General features: G+C 39.2%; 1 protein-coding gene across 3 annotated transcripts in view; it reads left to right on the top strand.

Annotated features, from left to right (window-relative positions):
- Nucleotides 1-22,229, top strand: part of Fchsd2 (FCH and double SH3 domains 2) — a 210,499-nt gene that overhangs the window by 27,579 nt on the left and 160,691 nt on the right. For 2 of the 3 annotated variants that reach the window (XM_052714083.1, XM_052714084.1), the window contains exon 3: nucleotides 8,003-8,048. The exons of the other annotated variant lie outside the window; for it this stretch is intronic. In XM_052714083.1, the coding sequence (XP_052570043.1) occupies nucleotides 8,003-8,048 (46 nt within the window). The remainder of the gene's footprint in view (nucleotides 1-8,002; nucleotides 8,049-22,229) is intronic. 3 annotated transcript variants of the gene reach the window in all.

Below are 22,229 nucleotides of genomic sequence, written 5' to 3'. Positions count from 1 at the left end.
TGTTTTAGACATTGTATAAAGGAAGGTTATATGGGTGCTTTAAAAAAATTAAAAGACTAGTCAGTTGAGGTGGGACATACCTTTGATCCTGCAGGGTGCAGAGGCAGGAGGAGCTCTGTGAGTTCAAGGCCTACATAGTGACCTCCAGGACAGCCAGGAAGACTTGGAACCTGTCTCAAAAACAAAATCTAAAACAAACAAACAAAAAGGCCATGACAAACCTTTTCTTCATAGCTTGGGGGACAGCTAGAAGACTAGCATGTCAAATTAATGTGGCTTTTTATAATTAGATATAGATTTAATGAATGTCCAAAATAAATTTGTACACATCTAAACAAAAAGGGGGTAGAAAGATGACTAAGTGGTTAAGAGAGCTTGCTGCAGTAAAGATATATGGACTAAAGGGTATACTGTGTGACTCACTGTGTCACACTACAGCTTCTATGATGAGATTGTTCTTTCTTTTTTCCTTTTCTCTTAAATTTTATTTTATTTTATTGGGGTTGCAAGGGCAGAGGGCAGATACAAAGGGATGGGAAGATGAATGGAATCAAGATGCATGATGTAAAAACCACAAAGAATGAACGAAAAGTTAAAAAAAGTGCTTGCTGCTCTTCCAGAGGACCTGAATTACATTCCTAGTATCCATGTTGGGCTTCTTACTCTAGATGCAGGGGTTGTAGTGTTCTTTTCTGGCCTTTGGGTACCTGTACTTACATGGCAAACACAGAGAAACATAAGTATCAATAAAATTGAGTCTTAAAAAACAGTGTGAAGGATGCTGGTAATCCCTTTCTTTTCCTTTTTAATTTTTGACACCTTTAAAAAAAGAAGTACATTTTCCTTCACTTGGCAGGAACAGTATCTGTAAGTTTTATATACATTAATTTCAATTTAATTGAAAATTTCTGTGTCAGCATAAAGCTTAATGCTTGTGGATATAAAAACATTGTGTGATAGAGATAGGTACTAGGCATGGTGGTACACACCTTGAATACCAGCATACAGGAAGGAGAGGCAGGTGGATCTCTGTGAGTTTGAGGCCAGCCAGGTCTACGTAACAAATTCTCTGGACATCCAGGGAAGAGAGGAGAAGGAGAAGAGTGGGGAGGCAGGAATACAGGTATTTTCAGTGTAATGTGGTTGTAAGATGAATAGGTGTTTTGGGAGTATAGAAAACGATACTTGGTCTAGAATCTGGTTTCAGTTAGTGATTTCTGTAAGAGATGATGCCTAAATATCTCATAAAAATGGAAGCTGGTTAAGTTTTCAGAAATGAGAAAGCGTAGCTTTTGTGTGTGTATGTGTAATGTTTGTGTGTGTAGGTGGTTGCATGTGGTGTGTGAGTGAGTGGTGTCTTCTCCAGTGCTTTTTATGTTACTTTTGAGACAGTGTTTTTCATTGAACTTGGAGCTTACTGATTCAGCTAGACTAGCTGGTTAGCCAGACCCAGTGATCCTCCTGTCTCCATCTTCCCAGCACTTGGATTTTTATCTGAGTACTGGGAATCTGAGTTTAGATCCTCATGTTTGTGTGGCAAGCTGAGCCATCTCCCTACTCCCAACACATTTAAAAAAGGTAGTGTTTTAGGGTTTTCAAGTAGTAGAGACTTAAGAACGGTAGTACTTACTGCTTTTTTATGGGGTTTTTTTTTGTGACATTATTGAAGATTTTGTTTATATACAGTAAAATTCATCTCCCCACCTTTTTTTTTTTTTTTTTTTTTTTTGGTTTTTCGAGACAGGGTTTCTCTGTGTAGCTTTGCGCCTTTCCTGCCCTTTTGTTTTTGAGATGATGTCTTACTCTGTACTATGTTAAAGGCCTGGCTAGCCTTGAACTTGATAGGTAGACCATGTTGGCCTTGCACTCACAGAGTGCCTCTGCCTCCCAAGTGCTGGGAATAAAGGCATGTGTTTTAATTAACTAATTAATTAATTGATCAATTTTCTGGTGCTGGGAATTGGACCCAGGGGCTTGGATTTGCTAGGTACCTGCCCTACCACTGGGCTTATATCCAGTTTGTTTGATGTACTGTTTGGTTTGTTAGTTGAGAAAATACCTCCATCAGATTGCCTGTGGGAAAATCTCTGGGGCATTTTCTTTATTAGTGATTCATGTGGGAGGGCTGGGTTCACTGTGGGCAGTGCCACTTCTAAGCAGGTGGTCCTGGGTTATATAAGAAAGCAGGCTCAGCAGAATGGGAGGAGCAAACTAGTAATCAGTGTTAGGATTACCAAGGCAGTGAGCGTGTTTTTCTTCTGGTCCTCCCGCCTCTTCTTTATTTAAAATGTTCTATTTATGGTCCTCCTGTTTTGGTTGAGTTGAATTGAATACGGTGGTTTTTCTCCTATAGCATTTATTGGGATTTCAGATATTGGTAGCCCACAGTGGCTACTGTTGTCCAGTTTTATAGTAATTTTCTTTAAGAGCAGGGTAGCATGTATGAGTTTGAAAAAAAAAATTCAGTGGGCACGCATGCATATCTGTAATCCTAGCTCTTTGGAAGCTGAGTTAGGAAGGTTGTGATTTCAAGGCCCATGTGGACTACATAGTAGGTTCCAGGACACACAGACAGACAGACGACAGACAGACAGACAGACAGACAGACACACACACACACACACACACACACACACACACACACACACACACACACACACACACACCCACCCACCCCTCTGGACTACAAGCTTCCAGGATACACCACAGAAACACAGTAGGTTCCAGGTCTCTCTCTCTCTCTCTCTCTCTCTCTCTCTCTCTCTCTCTCTCTCTCTCTCTCTCACTCTCACTCTCACTCTCACGTGCACACCCCCCCCACCCACACCCACACACATGCACACAGCAGGCCGTACTTTGTCCTCAGCCAGGCTGAAAGGCAAGGCTGCTTGCAGTACAGACTTGCATTGCTGCACTAGCAGTCAGTGCACTTGCTGCCAACATGGCTTGTTTGTAGAATTCCTAATTCATTTCTAGCTCCATTTCTTCAAAATATGCAGGAAATGCTCTTTGCCAGCTCATAGGCCCAGTTTTTCTTGTGGCAAATGCTGGTTTTAAGTTTTATGACTCAAGAACTGCTGTGAGGAAATGTAGTCCCTCCTTCGCTTGAGACTTGAGGCCTCTCCTGTCTTCTTCCCTTTCTCTTTGTTACCCAGATGTCTGTCCTTTTGGCACATTTCTGCTTATAGGTTGTATATCTTCTGGTTTTGTGGTAAATCAGAATAACATCTTTTCTTTTTTAAAGACAGAATCTCACCATGTAGCCCAGGTTGGCCGTAAACTTGTTGAAGTACTTCTGCCTTGGCCTCCTGAGAGCTGGGATGGTAGATTTTAAACCACATGCCTTGCTTTACGTTTGTTATTTTGTTGTTGTTGTTATTTTCTATTGCTTTTGAATGGTTTCTGAGAAGGAAAGAATTTGGACTTTTTTTCCTGTCATTTAAGACTATAGCAGTTTAAAATATACATTTTTTTTCTCAGCATTTCCTATATTCAACTAGTCAAAATGTTGAAACTAGATAAACCATAATGTAAATGTGGAATATGATATTTTTACTTATTTAATAAATAAATTTATAGTATTTACCATGTGCTGTTTGTTCCAAGTACTTTAAAAAACATGTACTAATTACTTTTTATAATTCTATGAGGTAAGCTCTCTTTTTCACACTAGTACACATTTGTGCTGTCCTCCCACACCATGGAGTCTCTTTATATAACTTAGACTGACCTGGAAATCACTTTGTAGCCCAGGTTAGCTTTAAACTCATGGTATTTCTGTAGCTTTCTCAGTGCTAGGATTGTAGATATGATTGTAGACAGAAAGATTCTGACTTTATCGTCCTCTCATTTTATTGATAAGGAACTGAAGTATAGTCAGGAAAACTAAGGGAATCTAGTTTTTAGAAACAAGAGTCGTTCCTATTTGTCACTGTGTGACTGTAGCGTTTGTGGGCCTTCTGTTAGTGAATCCTTTCAAAGCAGGCTTCGTGTCTCAGTCTTTGTGCTGGCATACCTTATTTTATTGTGCTTCAGAGTACTGTGGATTGTTTTTGTTGTTGTTTTATTTGTTTTTTAAAAATTGAAACTTTAAGAATGGATGTGGTAGCACATGTCGATAGTCCAGATACTTAGGGAAAGTCTGAGCCTACTTTGGGAAAGCTTTAGCTTATAAATATAGTAAGAATTCATCCCACAAAATAAAAGGAGATAGACTAAAAGTAGAATAAATAAAATAGTAAATTAAATTTAGTTAAAGATTTGTGATCACCTGCTTTAAATAAATCACTTGGTACCATTTTTCCAGAGGCTTGTTACTTTGTGTCTTACTTTTTTTTAGTTTGTTTTGTTTTTCGAGACAGGGTTTCTTTGTGTAACAGCTCTGGCTATTCTGGAACTCTCTTGCCTAGGAACTCACAGAGATCTGCCTGCCTCTCCCTCCTGAGTGCTTGGATTAAAGGCATGTGCCACAACCGCTTGGCTCAAAGTCACATTTTGATAATTCTTGAAATATTGACAAAAATTGTCATTGATCCTTGATGTTATTAGAATATTTGTTTTGAGGTACCATACACTGTACCCACATCAAAAGGAGAATTTAGTAACTGTTATATGTGTTCTGACTGATCAGCTGATGCCAGACTTTCTCATTCTCCGCCTTCTTATTCCTCAACTGTATTGAAATCAGCCAGTTGAAAGGGAGGGTTGCATGTGTTTCACTTCAGGACAAAAGCTAAGAGTGATTAAGGTTAGTGGGGAAGGCATCTTGAAAGATAGGCCTTTGTGCCAAATAGTTAACCAAGTTGTGACTACAAAGGAAAAGTTGGTAAAGGAAGTTTAAAATTGCTACTCCAGGGGACACAAATGATAGGAGAAAGGGAAAGCACAGAAGCCTTTTTGCTGCTATGGAGAAAGTTTCCGTTGTTTGCTTAGATCAAATCAGCCTCTGCATTGCCTTTGTCCAAAGCCTTACCCAGACCAGAGCACACCCTGCTCCCTTCAAGTATATGAACACTGGGAGAGGTGAAAAAGCTACAGAAGGAACATTTCAAGCCAGCTAGTTGGTTCATGATGTTTAAGAAAAAAACCATCTATATGTTAGTAGAAGAAAGTGTCCAAAGAAGCAGCAAATCCTTGTGGAGAAGCTACAGTGTGTTATTCAGAAGGTAGAGAGAGGTAAGACCACTGAAGAGGTAGACACACTGAATGAGAGATTTTTGAGGCAAACAAAAAGCCTTATATTGGAAGAAGCCTAAATCTAGTTCCTCCATAGCTAGAGAGGTCAGGCTAACTTGTTTAGGGGCCATTGCAGATGGTGACTTCAAGTTGAAGTGAATAATCATTTATCATTCTAAAAGTCCTGGGGCCTTTAAGGATTACATTGTATCTGTTCTGCTTTTTGTAGAGAGCTGTAAGTGGAGCAACAAAAAGCATTTGAGGTTTTTGGGTTTTTTTTTTTTTTTTGGTTTTTGGTTTTATGAGACAGGGTTTCTCTGTGTAGTTTTGGTGCATGGCCTGGATCTTGCTCTGTAGACCAGGCTGGCCTCAAACTCACAGAGATCCACCTGGCCCTGCCTCCTGAGTGCTGGGATTAAAGGCATGCACCACCACTGTTCGGCCTCATTTGAGTCTTTTAAACTTACTGTTGGGACTTATTTTTCAGAAAAAAGGATTTCTTTGACGCTATTACTGCTAGACCCATGTATGGTGGTGCATATCTGTATTTATAGCACTGAACAGGTAGAGGCAGGAGGAGGGGGAGTGTGAGGTCATTCTGGGCTACTTGACAAGACCTCATCTAAACAAACAGAAAAAAACCCCTAAAAACCCTGTATCTCTATCCAAAATGCACATATACATGCATACAGATGGATGGATAAGTAAGTAGGTAGTATTGCTCTACTTGTTCACAGCATTCCTGGTCATCCAAGAACTCTGAGGGTTTAAACGATGCTAACATAGTATTCACTTGGCAACTTATGCATTAGAAAGTAATTTTTATTTTCAGGGCTTCTGATTTAAGAAATTCTTTTTGTAAGGCCATATCTTCGGTGGTTATTCCTCTGATGAATCTGAAAAAAATAAAATGAATACATTCTGTGAAAGATTCAGTATTTTAGGCCATAATATTTTTTCTAATGACTAGAGATAACATTGATGAAACAAATTAATTTTTTTTGGTTTTGGTTTTTTGATACAGGGTTTCTCCGTATATCAGCCCTGGCTGTCCTAGAACTCACTGTGGACCAGGCTGACCTTGAACTCACAGAGATCCACCTACCTCTGCCTTCTGAGTACTGAAATTAAAGGCATATGCCACCTCTCCTGGCTAATTTTTTGTTTTTGAAAGAAATTTCCAGTCAGAAACCATTACTCTCATCATATTTTCTCATGTGCTAAGCAAAGTTTCTACCTCTGAGCTGCGTGCATAGCCCATAAGATCCTCTATTCTAGATGCCATAAGAACATTTATATGGAGGTGCAGAGGTTAAGAGCACCTACTGGTCATTTAGAATAGTGGTTCTTAACCTGTGGGTTATGACCCCTTTGGGGTTACAGGGGTCACCTAAGACCATCAGAAAACATAGATATTTACAGTATAATTCATAACAGTAGCAAAATTAGAGTAATGAAGTAGCAACAAAAATAATTTTATGGTTGGGATCACCACAACATGAGGAACTGTATTAAAGGGTCACAGCATTAGGAAGGTTTCTCATTCACTGTTTTAGAGGATCCCAGTTAATTCCCAGCACCCACATCAGGTGCCTCCAGCTCCATGAGGATTCAATTCATGGGGATTCTTGTCTCTGGGCACGCGTGCGGGCATGCATACACACACACACACACACACACACACACACACACACACACACACACACACACGCACACACGCACACACGCACACACAGACATTAAGAAATAAATAAAAACATTTGTAGCTAGGTGTGGTGGCACATAGTTGTAATCCCAGCACTCAGGAAGTTGAGGTAAGGAGATGGAGAGTTTGAGGCCAGCATGGACTACCTAGGGTAGTTCTTGTATTTTACTATTAAATTAAAAATATACTGTGAATACAAAATATTATACTTCTTATTGAGATCATTCTGATAGTTCCTCAAAAGTTAAAGCGAAATTATCATATGATTTAGCTGTTCTACTTATATATACACAACATCATTTAAAATATATATCTCAGGCCAACAAGATGACTCAGTGGGTAAATCCTGATGACCTAAGTTCAATCATCAGAATCTATATAAAGGTAGAAGGAGGGAACTAATGTAACAAAGTTGTCCTCCAACCTCCACACTGTGTTATAAGCATGCACTGTTGTATGTGTGTATGATGTGTATGTGTACAGATAGAAACTTAGGTGCTTATGGCAGCATTATTTTTAATAGCTAAGATGTAGAAATGACTCATGTCTATCACTAGATCAAAGGATAAACAAAATGTGGTATAATCATATAGTGGGATATTCAGCAGTAAAAAGAAATGAAGTGTTGCTACTTGGATGAACCTTAAATTTAAGTTAAATGAGTTGGGAGGATGCCTCAGTAGAGTACTCATAAGCATGAGGACCTGAGTTCCATCTTCAGAACACATGTAAAAATGCCAGGTATAGTGGTGCATGTATGTAATTCCAGCACAGTAGAGACAAGATAGGAGTAGTTGGGACTGTAGGGCACCAGTCGTGCCCAGCCGTAAGTGTTAAAATTTGAGCATGTGAGCCATAGAATCTGAAATAATGCATGTATAGAAAGTATATTCTTACATCATAGCTTCCAGTAGCCTTATTCTTGTTACTGTAACTCCTGGAAAAGAGACTGTACTGGTGTGGTTTTCTTTGTCTGAGCTGATAGGGAGGAATCATTCCCCACCCCCACCCCCACCCCCACTCCCACATATCTTACAAGGTAGTATTTAAAGCTGTGTTGATTAATTTACATGAGGTTTTAAAGTTCTACTTTTGGTGATTAATTTTTGTTTGTATTTCTAGGACTTTCAGTCAGAAGAAGGCTGCTATTGAAAGAGAGTACGCACAGGTGAGTGTGGGGCTGCACTCCCTGTTCTAGGGACACCTCTGCTTGGCTTAAGATCAGATAGCCTGCCAAGGAGAACCTTGGACTCCTGCTGCTGCCTGCCCACTTGTGACTATCTTCCTTTGGTGCCCTTAAATTTTTTCTTTTCTTTTCTTTTTTCTTTCTTGGATAGAGTTTCTCTGTGTAGCCCTGGCTGTTTTGGAACTCTCTAGACTAGGCTGGCCTTGAACTCAGAGGTCCACATGCCTTTGCCTCCCCGAGTGCTGGGATTAAAGGTGTGCACCACCACCTGGCTGTTCCTTTACTATTTTTTTTCAAAAGACAAACTCTGACCATGTCATCCTGGCTGGCCCTAAACGGTCTGTGTAGAACAGGCTGGCTTCAAACTCATAGAGATCTGCCTATCTCTGCCTCTTGAATGCTAGAATTAAAGCCATGTGCCACCAGGCCCTGCCAAAATTCATTTTACTTGGTTTTATTTTATTTTTGAGACAAAGTCTCATTGTGTAGTTCTGCCTAATTCCCTTTTTTGGATCCTTTTAAATCTTAAAGTGAGGCTTCCTTATAATAAAGAAGATCATAGGTAAGGTTTCTCACTTGAACCTTGGGCTGGCAGAGCTAGTCCAGCTAGACAGCTTGCCCCAGGGGATCATCTGTCTTTACCTCAGAGTGCTGGGGTTACAGGAGGGACACACGCTGGCCTCATATTGACATGGGTGCTAGGGATCTGAACTCGAGTATTTAGCATTATGTAGCGCTAATGCTATAGAAGTAATGCTGAGCCTAATAAGATTTTATGATTTGTTTTGGTGGCTGTGGTAAGTTAGGAAAATATCATAGATTCGGGTCACTTTTCATGGTTGACTCTCCAGTATTGATAATAGTTTCTTATAATTTCCAAAAATTATTTCGTCTACTTTTTTTTTGCTACTCTTCTGAAAATATGAAAGTTTGTTACACTGAAATATTTGGCAAAGCTTAGAGAAAAATCAAATAGAATTTGTACTTATTTTAGTATTTATTTTGGTTTGTTAGATATTTTTAAGTTAAATATTTTTAAAAGGCATATGTGGTTAGCAATTACATATATAAGCATGTAAAATTTTATTTTATTTTATTTTGGGTGTACCAGTGTTTTGCTTTCCCGTGTGTCTTGTATACTGTTTCTGTACCTGGTGCCCATGGAAGCAAGAGAGGGCATCAGATCCCCTAGGACTGGAGTTATAAACAGTTATGAACCTCCATGTGGGTGCTGGAAATCAAACCTGGATCCTCTGTAAGAGCATCCAGTACTCTTAACCACTGAGCCATCTCTCCAGCTCCTATATATAAACATTTTAAAATCAGTTGGAAATTTCAGCATTTGCCATTATTGTGGGACTTTCCTATGGTATTACCTCTGTCATTGCACTATCTAACGGCCTTTTTGGGAGATCCAGACTTTCAGCTGTTACTTATTGTTGGTGTATCATCTATTATCTAAGTAGGAAGACTGGGTTGAGAAGATGGTGCAGGGAGTAAATTGCTTGTATAATTGTGATGACCTGAGCTGATCCTCGGAACCTACAAACACGCCAGATGAGGTAGCATGCGTCTGTGCTCTCCAGTGCTCCTACAGAGGGGTGGGAGGTGGAGAAGAGAGTTCCCCGAAGCGCACTGGCATACATGGGCACAAATAAGAGACCCATGTCTCGAACAAGCTAGAATTTGAGGACTGAAAGTGGAGGCTGTCCTCTCACCTCCACAGGCACTCACACTCACACATACCTACTTCTTACACACAAAAGATAAGTAAATAAATAAGTAAGCAAGATTGTTTTTTATTGTTAAAAGAAATGGGGGCTGGTGATGGAGCTCAGAGTACTTGTTCATCATGTGCAAGACTTTGAGTTTGATCTCCAGCACTGAAGGAGAAAGAAAAGAAGGAAAGAGAAAGGAAGAAAAGAATTCTAATTTAGATGATTAAACTTTTTATTTTCTTTATTACTTTACCTGTTTTTTTTAGTTTATTTAAAAATTTTAGTTTAGCATACAAAGTAAAGGGTTTCATCTTCATACATATTTGTCATTTGTTCCCCTTCCCCAATTTATCAATTTTAATTCACATATATATGTGTATGTATATTGCATGTATGTATGTATGTATGTATGTATGTATATGAATGAGACAGAGTCTCCCAGTTTATTTCTGGCTGGCCTGGACTTTTACATGTAGAGTAGACTGGCTTCTAATTTAGAGATCCTCCTGCCTTTTCCTTCCAAGTGCTGGGATTAAAGGCAGGTGCCACCACGCCTGACCCATTTCATTGTTTTTGATATTATTCTGTTTTGTTGTATATATGTTGTGGTACTGGGGATTGAACTGGGGGCCAAATACATGCTAGACAAGTGTTCCATCACTTTGCTACATTCTCAGCCTAATGATATACTATTTTAAAATTACATGTTTATTTTAAATCTGTTTTCATATATTGAGAAAGTATTTACCAAATACTCTTCTAGATACTAGGGATATAGCAGTGCTCACAAAAGGAGTGGAGTGGGCATAGTCCTTACACTTACGTTCTTTCTATGGATGTATGTAGTCTTCCAGTCCACTATACTAAATTTTTACTGTTCAATGCCACCGACATGGCATTATGGTTAAATGGTCATTTTTAAATGACTCTTAGGCAGTTATTACTAGTAATACTGGTTATCTCTTTATAGAAGATTGAATAGCCAAAAACATTTGAGCATTTATGTGTAGCTTAAGTTTTCCTGCCTGGCTCACAGTCAGGACAAATCTCTATCACCTGCCAGTCCCACAGCCCCTCAGACCCGACCAAGTAAACACAGAGACTTATATTGCTTACAAACTGTATGGCCATGGCAGGCTTCTTGCTAACTGTTCTTACAGCTTAAATTAATCCATTTCCATTAATCTATACCTTGCCACATGGCTCATGGCTTACCGGCATCTTTACATGCTGTTTCTCATCATGGCGGGTGGCAGTGTCCCTCTGACTTAGCCTTCCACTTCCCAGCTTTATTCTCCTCCTTGTCCCGCCTACACTTCCTGCCTAGCCAATGGCCAATCAGTGTTTTATTTATTGACTAATTAGCAACACATTTGCCATACAGAACATCCCACAGCATTTATGAGATTCAGAGAACATATAGAAATCATTCTAATGCAAAAGTATTTTAAAAAGCCAAGTTTTGCCTGTGGGGGAGAAGAGGCAGGGTCTTTGGACTTCACTGCTCTTTGGTCAATCTTTTATGAAGCTTATTTTATTTTTGCCTTAAACTTTCAAATGAAATGCAAATTGCCAGTCTATTAAGAAACAGCAGCAGCAGCAGCAACAGCCAGGTATGGCTCCTGCTTCTGATTTCAATACTTTGGAGGCTTTTGTTGAATTTCAAGAGAGCTTGTGCTACAGAGTGAGTCTTTCCAACATCTGTGTGTGTGTGTGTGTGTGTGTGTGTGTGTGTGTGAGAGAGAGAGAGAGAGAGAGAGAGAGAGAGAGAGAGAGAGAGAGAGAGAGAGAGAAAGAAAGAAGTCATTTGAATTTGAGACAGATCATGTGACAGCAGTTTGAAAAATGTTCCCTCAAGCACATGCAATACGTGTAATATAACTTTAGGGAATGTTAGGAGAAAAAAGAAAGAAAAGAGAAATGTTGCTGATTCTCATTAAACTTGGTGGAATTTGAGTGGTGAATCCTTTCAGGTTGCGTGGCAGTTTCAGTTTCCTACAGGAATATTAATGTTTTACTTTTTAAGTGTGGTTTGTGAAGTTCACTTTGTAATTTTCCAGAAATAACAGATGACTTGAATGTCTGTTTATACAAACATAACAAATGGATCTCTGAAAATAGAGTAGCCCCAAAAGATGATCAAATAGCACTAAATCTTAGGGTAAAATCAAGCCTGGCTTGAAGATAGCTAGCCACTAAAGTGTTTGTAAACTCATTTTCAGTACTCAAACTGAAATTGCCGCAGGCAAGTTCTGTGTATTAATGTACTTCCTGTAGTCTTTGGCAGAATGTTGTTAGTGAAGGAAGGATACAAAAGGTTACTGTGGTTGGAGAGAAAGAACAGGAAAAGATTGTGGACTTTTAAGGGCGGCTCCTTACTAAAGGACAAACACAGAATAAACATACTCATGCTGGCAATTACCCTGTAATATCACTCTGTCACACCTAAAACTTTGCTATTTTTATTTTTTTAAAGAAATAAATTTACAAACAGTCGAGCATGGTACGCAAGATTGCATATATGTGATAGGAATTCTCTTTGGTGAATTCCATGTGTATAGAGGCTTACAGTGTAGCCAATTCACCTTCATGCAGTTAACTTTTCTGTGCTATTAGAGAAACACATGTACTGTATACTTGAAGCTTTTTTCTTCTTCTGTGCTTATTCTGTAAATAGGGAGACAGGGTCACTACTAAGAAAGTTCATCAGAACAAAATTGAGGGGATTACTATTTATATTAGTATCTTATTTTCTTTGGCTTACAGAGGTATTAGAAATACAATTGGAAGAAACAGGCTAATATTTGTCTCACTATATATTTTTTATATAGTTTAATTTTTAAAGTTGTAAAGCTGTGTTAGAAGAAATTGTTGATGTGAGTAAATTTCGTCTTCCTGGGCACATAGATTTGCTAGACTTTCATCTTTCCATGGCTGTTCTGTAGTACATCTTTTAAAGAAGTGAGTAAAAATAACTGCTTAGCTAGGTGGTGGTGGCAATGACACATGTCTTTAATCCCAGTACTTTGGAGTCAGAGACTGGTGGAACTCTGAGTTTGAGGCCAGCCTGCTCTACAGAGCAAGTTCCAGGACATCCAGGGCTACATAGAGAAACCCTGTCTCAAAAAACAAAACAAAAAAATTGCTTATTCTGCTTCTATTCTTTTTCTCTCGAGATCCTGTTTCTATTAATGATTATTGGTTAGGCCAGCATAAAATAGTGGAGAGAGGGAAGAATTTAGTCTAGAGCTGTGGTTTTGAAACTCTTGTAGATAGCATGCCTGTTTTTCCTTCCTCCTTCCCTACCCTCCTGTGGTCGTCCCCCACCCACTAGGGTTTTTCTGTGTAGCCCTGGCTGTCCGGGAACTCATGGTCCTCCTGCCTTAATGGGGAGGCATAATTATCCCAGTTAGGAGTAACAAGTGTGTGTCACTATGTCTCAATGCTTATTTTACTTTTTATTTGTTTTTTTTTTTTTTTTTTTTTTTTTTTTTTGGTTTTTCGAGACAGGGTTTCTCTGTAGTTTTGCGCCTTTCCTGGAACTCACTTTGTAGACCAGGCTGGCCTCGAACTCACAGAGATCCGCCTGCCTCTGCCTCCCGAGTGCTGGGATTAAAGGCGTGCGCCACCACCGCCAGGCTATTTTACTTTTTATGCTTTTAATTTCTTGCTCCTTTTTCTCCCCAGAAAATATTAGCTGGTTTGTTTATAATTGTCATAAAGGTGAACTGTTGAAACATACTGAAACATTTTGACTTGCATTAGTGCTTTACATCTTGCATTTATATTGAAAATCATACGCAAATGAAAATGGGAAAACTGCCAATAACTGATTTCTGCTCCCTATTTTCCATTCACAGTCATATACTTGATCCCATGGGGAAAAATAATTAACATGTAGAATTACTGAAAACAGAAAAAAGAGGGAGAAAAAATTTTTTCAAGAATGAAATGTTTCCTCTCACAATGGGACTCTAATGTAAGTTTTATGTGAAGACTACTACCTGGATATCTTTTGGTTTAATAGGTTAGTACCTTCAAAAAGGCCAGCCAGATATACCTCACTTGCTTCCTTACAAAGCACTAATAGCTACACTCTGGAAGCAAAGGTCTGTTTTGAAGTCCTGAGCAATTTCTCACACCTGACACTGGGAGGGGAGTCTGTGAATCACAAGTTCAGTAGACTTCCAGTAGCATCTGATTTCAGGGAGTGCTACTGTACCATGCCTGTAATGATGAGATTTCTTCACCCCTATAGTAGAGGGGGCACTCCTGTGAGTGTTTTGGGTTTTTTTTTTTTGTAGCCAGTTGTTTCTGGGTATGTTACCACCAGTGGATTTGCTGGCAATCCACTTTCTACAAGCCATGGTTGGGCACCTTGTTACTTATCCCCCTTTTTGGCTGAAGCTTGGCGAGTGAGAGGGGGTGTGGTGGCAGCAGCTCTTAATCCTTTTTCATTAGGCATATTAGTCTGCACCTGTTTTCGCTAATTTGTTTGAGTCTATCAATTGAGTTTGAGTCCCCTCCTCTAATTGATCAAAACCTGTTTCTTTGTTTTACTTTCTCCTGTCTCCCCTCTGTATGTAGGTTCCAGTTGTGCAGTCTTCTTTCTATGTAAGTTAAGAAGATAGATTGAGGCTTTTGATGTCAGGCATTATTCTAAGCATTTTATATGCATTAATTTTTGTTTCCCAATAACCTTTTGGAAGTAGTTACTGCTATTCTTTTTACAGTTGCAGACACAGGGCAAGTAAGTAGAGTTGCTTTCTCCACTCCCTTCAAATAATCTAGTCTTTGAGCATATTAATAAATGGCTTGCTTGCTTGCTTAATGATGTGAGTGTGGGGTCATGTAACAACTTTCAGGAGTCAGTTCTTAATTCCACCTTCTTGAGGCAGGGTGTCTCTTGTTTCTGCTGCTGTGCTGTGTACTCCAGGCTAATATGTTCTTTATCTTCAAGCATATCCTCTTGTGTCTGCCCCTTATTTGGCTGTAGGAGTGCTGGGATTACAGTGTAAGTCACCATATCTAGCTTTTTATGTGGGTCCTGGGATCAAACTTTGGCCATCAGGTTTGTTTGACTACTGCTTTTATCTGTTGAGCCGCCTATGTTCACAAGCACATTTTAAAAGGAAAAAAATAAAAGGACCAAATAATTTTTAAAGATTTATTTTTATTTTTTTACTCATGTGTATGTGTGTGTCTGTGTGAGTGTCTGCCATGTATTTGGGGGTACTCACTGGGACCAGAAGAGGGTGGGAACCAACTCCATCCTCTAGAACAAGAATAAGTGTTTTTTGTTTGTTCATTTGTTTGTTTGTTTCTTTCTTTTCTTTTTTTTTTTTTGAGACAGGGTTTCTCCCTGTATAGCTCTGGCAGTCCCGGAACTCACTTTGTAACTTTCTAGAGCAGGCTGGCCTCAAACTCTCAGAGAATTGCTTGCCTTTGCCTCCCAAGTACTGGGATTAAAGGTGTGCATCACCACAGCCGGGCAGAATAAGTGCTCTTAGCTGCTGAGCCATCTCCCCAGCCCCATAAGCAAGGTTTTGATACAATATCTGGTTAATATATTAAGACTTCTGGGGGCTGGAGAGATGGCTCAGAGGTTAAAGAGCACTGGCTGCTCTTCCAGAGGTCCTGAGTTCAATTCCCAGCAACCATATGGTGGCTCACAACCACCTGTAATATGATATGGTACCCTCTTCTGGTGTGCAGAGAGAACACTGTGTACATAATAAAGAAATAAATCTGTAAAAAAAAAATAGACTTCTGTTGGTCAAGGATTATTTGAGAGAGAGGAAAACCTGTCCTTTCTGTTCCCATGAGTTTTCATCATCATAAACAGAGTTATTGCTTTCAGATTGCCAGAATTCTTAGTGTTAATAGATAACAAAAAAAGAGCACAACCTGGAAACTTTATTTTTGAGACGAGGCCTCTTACCTATAGCTAAAACTGGCCCAGTTCACTATGTAACCTAGCCTTGCCTCATACTCCCAATAGTCCCCCTGTCACAGTTTCCCCAAGAGTGGGATAATAGGTGTGAGTCACCACGCCCAACTCTTGTCATGTTTTATGGAGCCTTAGTGATGGTTGTAAGGACTGTGGAAACTGATTAGAAATATACTTCTGACTGGTAGGTAATATAAAAAATAAGATACAAGCAATTATTAATTCTACTAGAAAATGAAACAAGTCCAAAGAATAGTTGCTATGATGGAAGAATTATGCAAGTAATAAATTTTGTTAAAAATACTTTTTTACTTTTTTAAATATTTATTTTTATTTTATGTGTATGAATATTTCGTTTATGTGTATGTCTGTGTACCATATGTGTGCCTGGTGCTTGTGGAGGCCAGAAAGAGGCATCAGATACCCTGGAACTGGAGTTAGAGATGGTTGTGAGATGCCATGTGGATGCAAGGAAACAAACCCAGGTCCTCTGGAAAAGCAACAAATGCTTTTAATCCAAATGCTCTTAAACTTGGAGTCATGTCTTCAGCTCTGAAATACAAATCTTGAAGGCTGCTGAAGCCATCCTCCAATGTTTTTACTGGAAAACCTTTCTGTTAGGCATTGTACTGGTTATGTTCACACATTTTTAGTTTTGTGTGTGTGTGTGTGTGTGTATACATAAACATATATATACATATATATATATACATTTAAAGATTTATAGCCAGATATGGTAGTGCACACCTTTAATCTTTCACTTAGGATGCGTATGCACGAGGATCTCTGAGTTTCAGGCCAACCTAGTCTACGTGTCGACCTGCTGACTGACCAGGGTTATCTCAAAATTGTTTTTAAATTACATTTTATTTATTTGTTTGTTTGTGTGTGTGTGTGTGTGTGTGTGTGTGTGTGTGTGTGTGTGTTACAAAGACTCTTCTGCATTTCCCTGAGTAGTTAGTTACATTGTGCCATTCAAGATGTAGATCAAGTGTCACCCTACCTTGGGATGTCATCTGCTGCTCTGGATTTGAGAACTCTCTAATTTGCCCCAGTTATAGTTTCTTGTGTATATTGTATCATTTACTATTCTATTATGCTGCTAATGTTTGGTGAATGTTCATTAAATGAATGGAAAATATCATTTCAGGTTTTGAAAATTATTAATTTCTAATTGTAGCTAGAGTTTTCCTGCCTGGCCCACAGTCAGGGCAAATCTCTGTCACCCGCCAGTCCCACAGCCGCTCAGACCCAACCAAGTAAACACAGAGACTTACATTGCTTACAAACTGTATGGCTGTGGCAGGCTTCTTGCTAACTGTTCTTATATCTTAAATTAATCCATTTCTATAAATCTATACCTTGCCACGTGGCTTGTGGCTTACCGGCATCTTCACATGCTGCTTGTCATGGCAGTGGCTGGCAGTGTCTCCCTGACTCAGCCTTCCACTTTCCAGAATTCTCCTCTCTCCTTGTCCCGCCTATACTTCCTGCCTGGCCACTGGCCAATCAGTGTTTTATTTATACAGAACGATATCCACAGCATCTAATAATGGCAATAAAATAGGGTAAAATTAAATTCTTCTATCATGTCATAATCAGCATTCTGGACCTGGAAGTGCTAAATAGATTCATTCAAACAAAGTTGAAACAAATTTGCCATAATTATAGTTTTTTTCCTTTCCTTTTACTGTTGATTATAGATGAACTTGAAAATCTTGGGAAACAAAAAATAATTTTTGAAAAGATTACATTTAGTAATATAGGTAGTGTTCTCTCTGTTTATATTTTCTGGTAGTAAAAAGAATGCTGATAGAATTCAATTTACAATTTGTTTTCATTGAATAGATTCTGTTTACTTTTTGAGGCTTTTTTTTTTTCCTTTTCTTTTTTAAGGTAAAGTCTCCCCGTAGAGTCCACTCTGGCCTTGAATTTACAAAGATCCACCTGCTTCTGCCTTCTGAGTGCTGTGATTAAAGGTGTGTGCCACCACGTCTGGCTTATTGAGGTTTTCTTTTTTTTCTTTTTTGGTTTTTCGAGACAGGATTTCTCTGTGTAGTTTTGCGCCTTTGCTGGAACTCACTCCGTAGCCCAGACTGGCCTTGAACTCGCAGAGATCCACCTGCCTCTGCCTCCTGAGTACTGGGATTAAAGGCGTGCGCCACCACTGCCCAGCCGAGGTTTTCTTGAGACAGATTCTTTCTACATTGCCCCGACTGACCTGGCTCTGATTCTGTAGCCTAGTTTGGCCTCCTACTCATGATTCTCTTGCCTCAGCCTTCTGAGTACTGGAATTGTAGATGTATACCACCATGTCTGTCTGTATTTCTTGTCTTCTTTTTGTCGTGCTGAGGATTGAACTAGGCTATTTTCATGCTAGGTAAGCATCCTTATAAGCTACAATCTCCCAGCATGCTGGGGGGGGGGGTGTTTTTAAAATCAGTCAGTCCGTCCGTCTGTCTGTCTGTCTGTCTGTCTGTCTCTCTGTGTCTGTCTGTCTGTCTGTCTGTCTCTGTCTCTGTCTGTCCAGAGTCTCTCTACATAGCCTTGGCTGTCCTGGAACTCACTGTCTAGATCAGGCTGTCCTCAAACTCAGAGATCTGCTTGCCTCTGCCTCTCAAGTATTGGGGTTAGGGTATATAAAGCTTAAAAAATACAAAACTTTAAGGAGTGAAATATATTATCTCTATCTTTTGATGGCTTCCTGCTGTGATCATCTTATATTTTAAGTATGAATGCTTAGGTGTTTATTTCTTGTCAGATTTTATCAGATGGTCATTAGGTCTACTTTATATTGCTGCTGATAAGAAGCTCTTTGTAGCAAAGTAACAGATTTGCTATTTGCTTTTACTTGAATTATTAATATTTACTTTAGTCTGTGTTTCTTTTGGACTCTTTTAAAGCATTTGTCTATCTTGTGAGGGTTCAGTTAAAGTGCTATTTAATTCTCATATGAACTCAACAAGTCCATTAAAAGCTGCAGAATGTCTGAACACTTTGAAAGTGAATGAGTAAATGAAAACACCCTGTATTCAGAGCCCAGTCTATGTTGTTGAACACCATTTCTTTCCCAGAATACCTTGCGTATGTCTAATATGGCATTGGAACAATAATCTGTCCACATGAGGGGCAGGAATGATCATAAAAGTGGGTCTGTGCTTAACTGCTACTACAGTTTAATTCCTTTCTTACACAACTAGTTCAAATGTTTTCTTGATCAATTATTTTCTTTATTGGCTTACGTATTCCCATAGAGCAGTGCACTTTAGTCTTACTGTTCTAAAATCATTTTATGATTGGCTAACACCTTTTCCTTATGGTGTCTTGCTTAATCATGATTATTTTATAATTTCATCTGAGACATAGAAACATTATGGCTTTAGCACAATAAATAAAAACAGTAGCCTTATGCGGACTTTACTTTTTTCTTCTTATAGTTGCAAATTAGATAACTTATTGTACCGTAGCTTCAGCAATAGCAGTAAAAGTGTATAGTGAAATAAGTAAAGTTGAGACCCCAGGTCATAAAGTCATTTTTTAAATGCTTTAGTTTAAGGATGACTTCATTTTCTATTATTTTATGCATTCTTGAAAGTAAGTAAGGTTTTGCAGTGGATTGGTAGTGGGACTCTAAACTATGTCTAGCAGAACATGTGAATGTGACCTTACCTGAAAGAGGAGCTTCAACTTCACAGATGGGTTAGAGTATTGGCCCTAATTCAGTGACTGATGTGCTTACTGTAGAAATTCAGACATAGAGAATCATAGAAAAGAGAAAGGCATGTGAAGATAGAGACAGAAACTGGAGTGATGAGTCTGAGAGCCAGGAATGCCAAGGACTACTGGCTACCCATATGCCAATAAAGATGCCCAACAGATTCATTCTGCAAAGAGGGCTGCGGTTTTGGACTTCTAACCCTTGGACTAGGAAAGCATAAAATTCTCTTGTCTTGAAAGCACCCAGTAGAGGAGCTTTGTTTCAGCAGCTCTGTAGAACCAAAATCATACTCAATATGACTTTTCTATCCAGATAACAGTTTGAACTTCTTAGGGAAGCTAACTGTACAATGTGATTGAAAAGGGGGATATGCTAATGACTAAATTGTGGTGGTAATCAAGTTATTTGAGTATATCTGGTCACCACTACTTCATTTATTTATTTATTATTCATTTTTTATTTTGGTTTTTCGAGACAGGGTTTCTCTGTATAACTCTGACTGTCCTGGAACTAGCTCTGTAGAACAGGATAGCCTTGAACTCATAGAGATCTGCCTGCCTCTGTCTCCTGAATGCTGGGATTAAAGATGAGTGCCACTACACCCAGCAAGATTTGTTTTATGTAGAAGAGTGCATCCCATGTTTGCCTGGTACCCAAGGAGGTTAGAAGAGGGTGTCAGGTCTCTTGGAACTGGAGTTACAGATGATTGTGGGCAACCATGTAGATGCTAGAAGTCAAACCTGGGGTGTCTACAAGAGCGCCAAGTGCTCTTAACCTCTGAGCCAACTCTCCAGCTTCAAGACTTATTTTTTATATTTTATTTTTAATTATGTGTGTAGGTGTCCCTGGGGGCAAATGGGTCTTCTGGAGCTGAAGTTACAGGCAGTTGTGAGTTGCCTGATGTAGGTGTTGGGAACTGAACTCAAGTCCTCTGCAAGAGTAGTATGTGTTCTTAATATCTGAGTCATCTCTTCAGTTGCCATTATTGTATTTAAAATTATTATACTGTCATTATCAGAGCTGGACTATTATGTTACTTTAAAATTGAAGATGTAGGTTCAGAAAAGTGGCCCTGACACAATGAGCCTTAGTATCTAATTAAAAACATGCACTCTTTTTTTTTCTCTGTCACTCGGTAGACTCCAGAGGTCACTTTCTGATAGTGACAGTCTTTATATTTATATAATTTCTTCTTTATCTCACAATTTAACTTTGTAAATTCTGAACAAGTAAAAATTGGTCAAGCCTTCAGTATCTGCCTTTTCTAAATCCTAAGTTCTATATAATTTTGGTGTTTGTATTTCTTATTTTAATCAGAGACTAGAATCTAAACTAAACTGTACCATTCTATTCCCTTGAGATTGTTTAATAGTTGAAACCAGGAAGCACCAGAAATTTCTCATGGCAGTTTCAGGGACTTTAGAATTTTATCTAGAGATTCGGAATGATGAAAACACCCATTCCTGTCTATTAATAGCTTCAAGTAGATTAAGCAAACAAAGCCACTGGATGATTACCACTTTTAAGCCCTCCCAGAAAATGAGGTAACTACCAATAAAGACTAACATCCATTCATTGTTTTTCTTTTTTTCTTTCTCTCGTTCTCTCTCCCTCCCTCCCTCCCTCCCTCCCTCCCTCCCTCCCTCCCTCCCTCCCTTTCTCTCTCTCTCTCTTTCTGTCTTTCTTTCTTTCTTTTTACTCTTTCTTTCTTTTCTTTTTTTTATTTTAGAAGAGAGGACTTGTAGCTGTAAGTTTCTCCAGTCCTACCTGGCCCCAAGACGAATCTCTCCCATCCATGTGTCTCGCAGCCACTTGGTCCCAAATAAACATTTAGAGACTTACATTATTTACAAACTGTATGACCTATGGGTCAGGCTTCTTGTTAGCTAGCTCTTATAACTTAACCCATTTCTATTAATCTGTATGTTGCCACATGGCTGTGGCGTTACCGGTCTGCTGGCATCTTATTGCTCCTTGGGCCATGGGCTGGCATCTCCCTCAACTCCATCCTTCTTCATCTTGTCTTTAGTTTGAATGTACCTCCTAACCTTATTCTGCCCTGCCATAGGCCAATGTAGCTTTATTTATCAATCAATCAGAGCAACACATATTCATAGTGTGCAGAAAGACATCCCACAGCAGGGATTAGGGGCTGGAGAGATAACTCAGTGGTTAAGAGGACCTAGGTTTGGTTCCCAGCATCCATATGGCAGCTTACAACCATCTGTAACACCAGCCCCAGGCGATCTGATACCCTGTTCTGACTGTCTCAGGCTCTAAGAACTCACGTGGTGCACATACATGCAGGCAAAACACTTAAATGCATAAAATAAAAATAACTCAAAAAAGAGGGGACCATAACACTTCCTAGGAAACATCTGTGTGAGTGTTTGTGCTATACTCCCCACCTATAAAGTCTTGACATGCAGGATTCCATTTTGCTTATGAACTTTTCTAGCACTTAGTGTAGTAGTTGGCACATTGTAAGTGCTTAACACTGAGTGTGTGAAAAATGAAGGATACTTTCTTCTGTCTGGGATGTTAGATGTTGCCATTTAGAGTAGAAATTGATAAAATGTTACTCTTCATTTAAGAAATGTACTAAAAATGTGTCTTTTGGGAGGTTTGGAGAGATGGCTTATCAGTTAAAAGCACTGGTTCTATTTCCAGCACCCCGATGGTGCCTTACAACCTTGTAATTCTAATCAGGGGATCTGATGCCATTTTCTGACCTTTGAGGACACCAGGCACACAGGAAATGTACATACATACATGCA

This window comes from Peromyscus californicus, unplaced genomic scaffold (assembly GCF_007827085.1).
Source record: "Peromyscus californicus insignis strain IS unplaced genomic scaffold, ASM782708v3 Scaffold_4__1_contigs__length_199733344, whole genome shotgun sequence".
Lineage (NCBI taxonomy): Eukaryota > Metazoa > Chordata > Mammalia > Rodentia > Cricetidae > Peromyscus > Peromyscus californicus.
The sequence above is the reverse complement of the archived record's forward strand: the minus strand, read 5'-3'. Positions and strand labels throughout refer to the sequence as shown.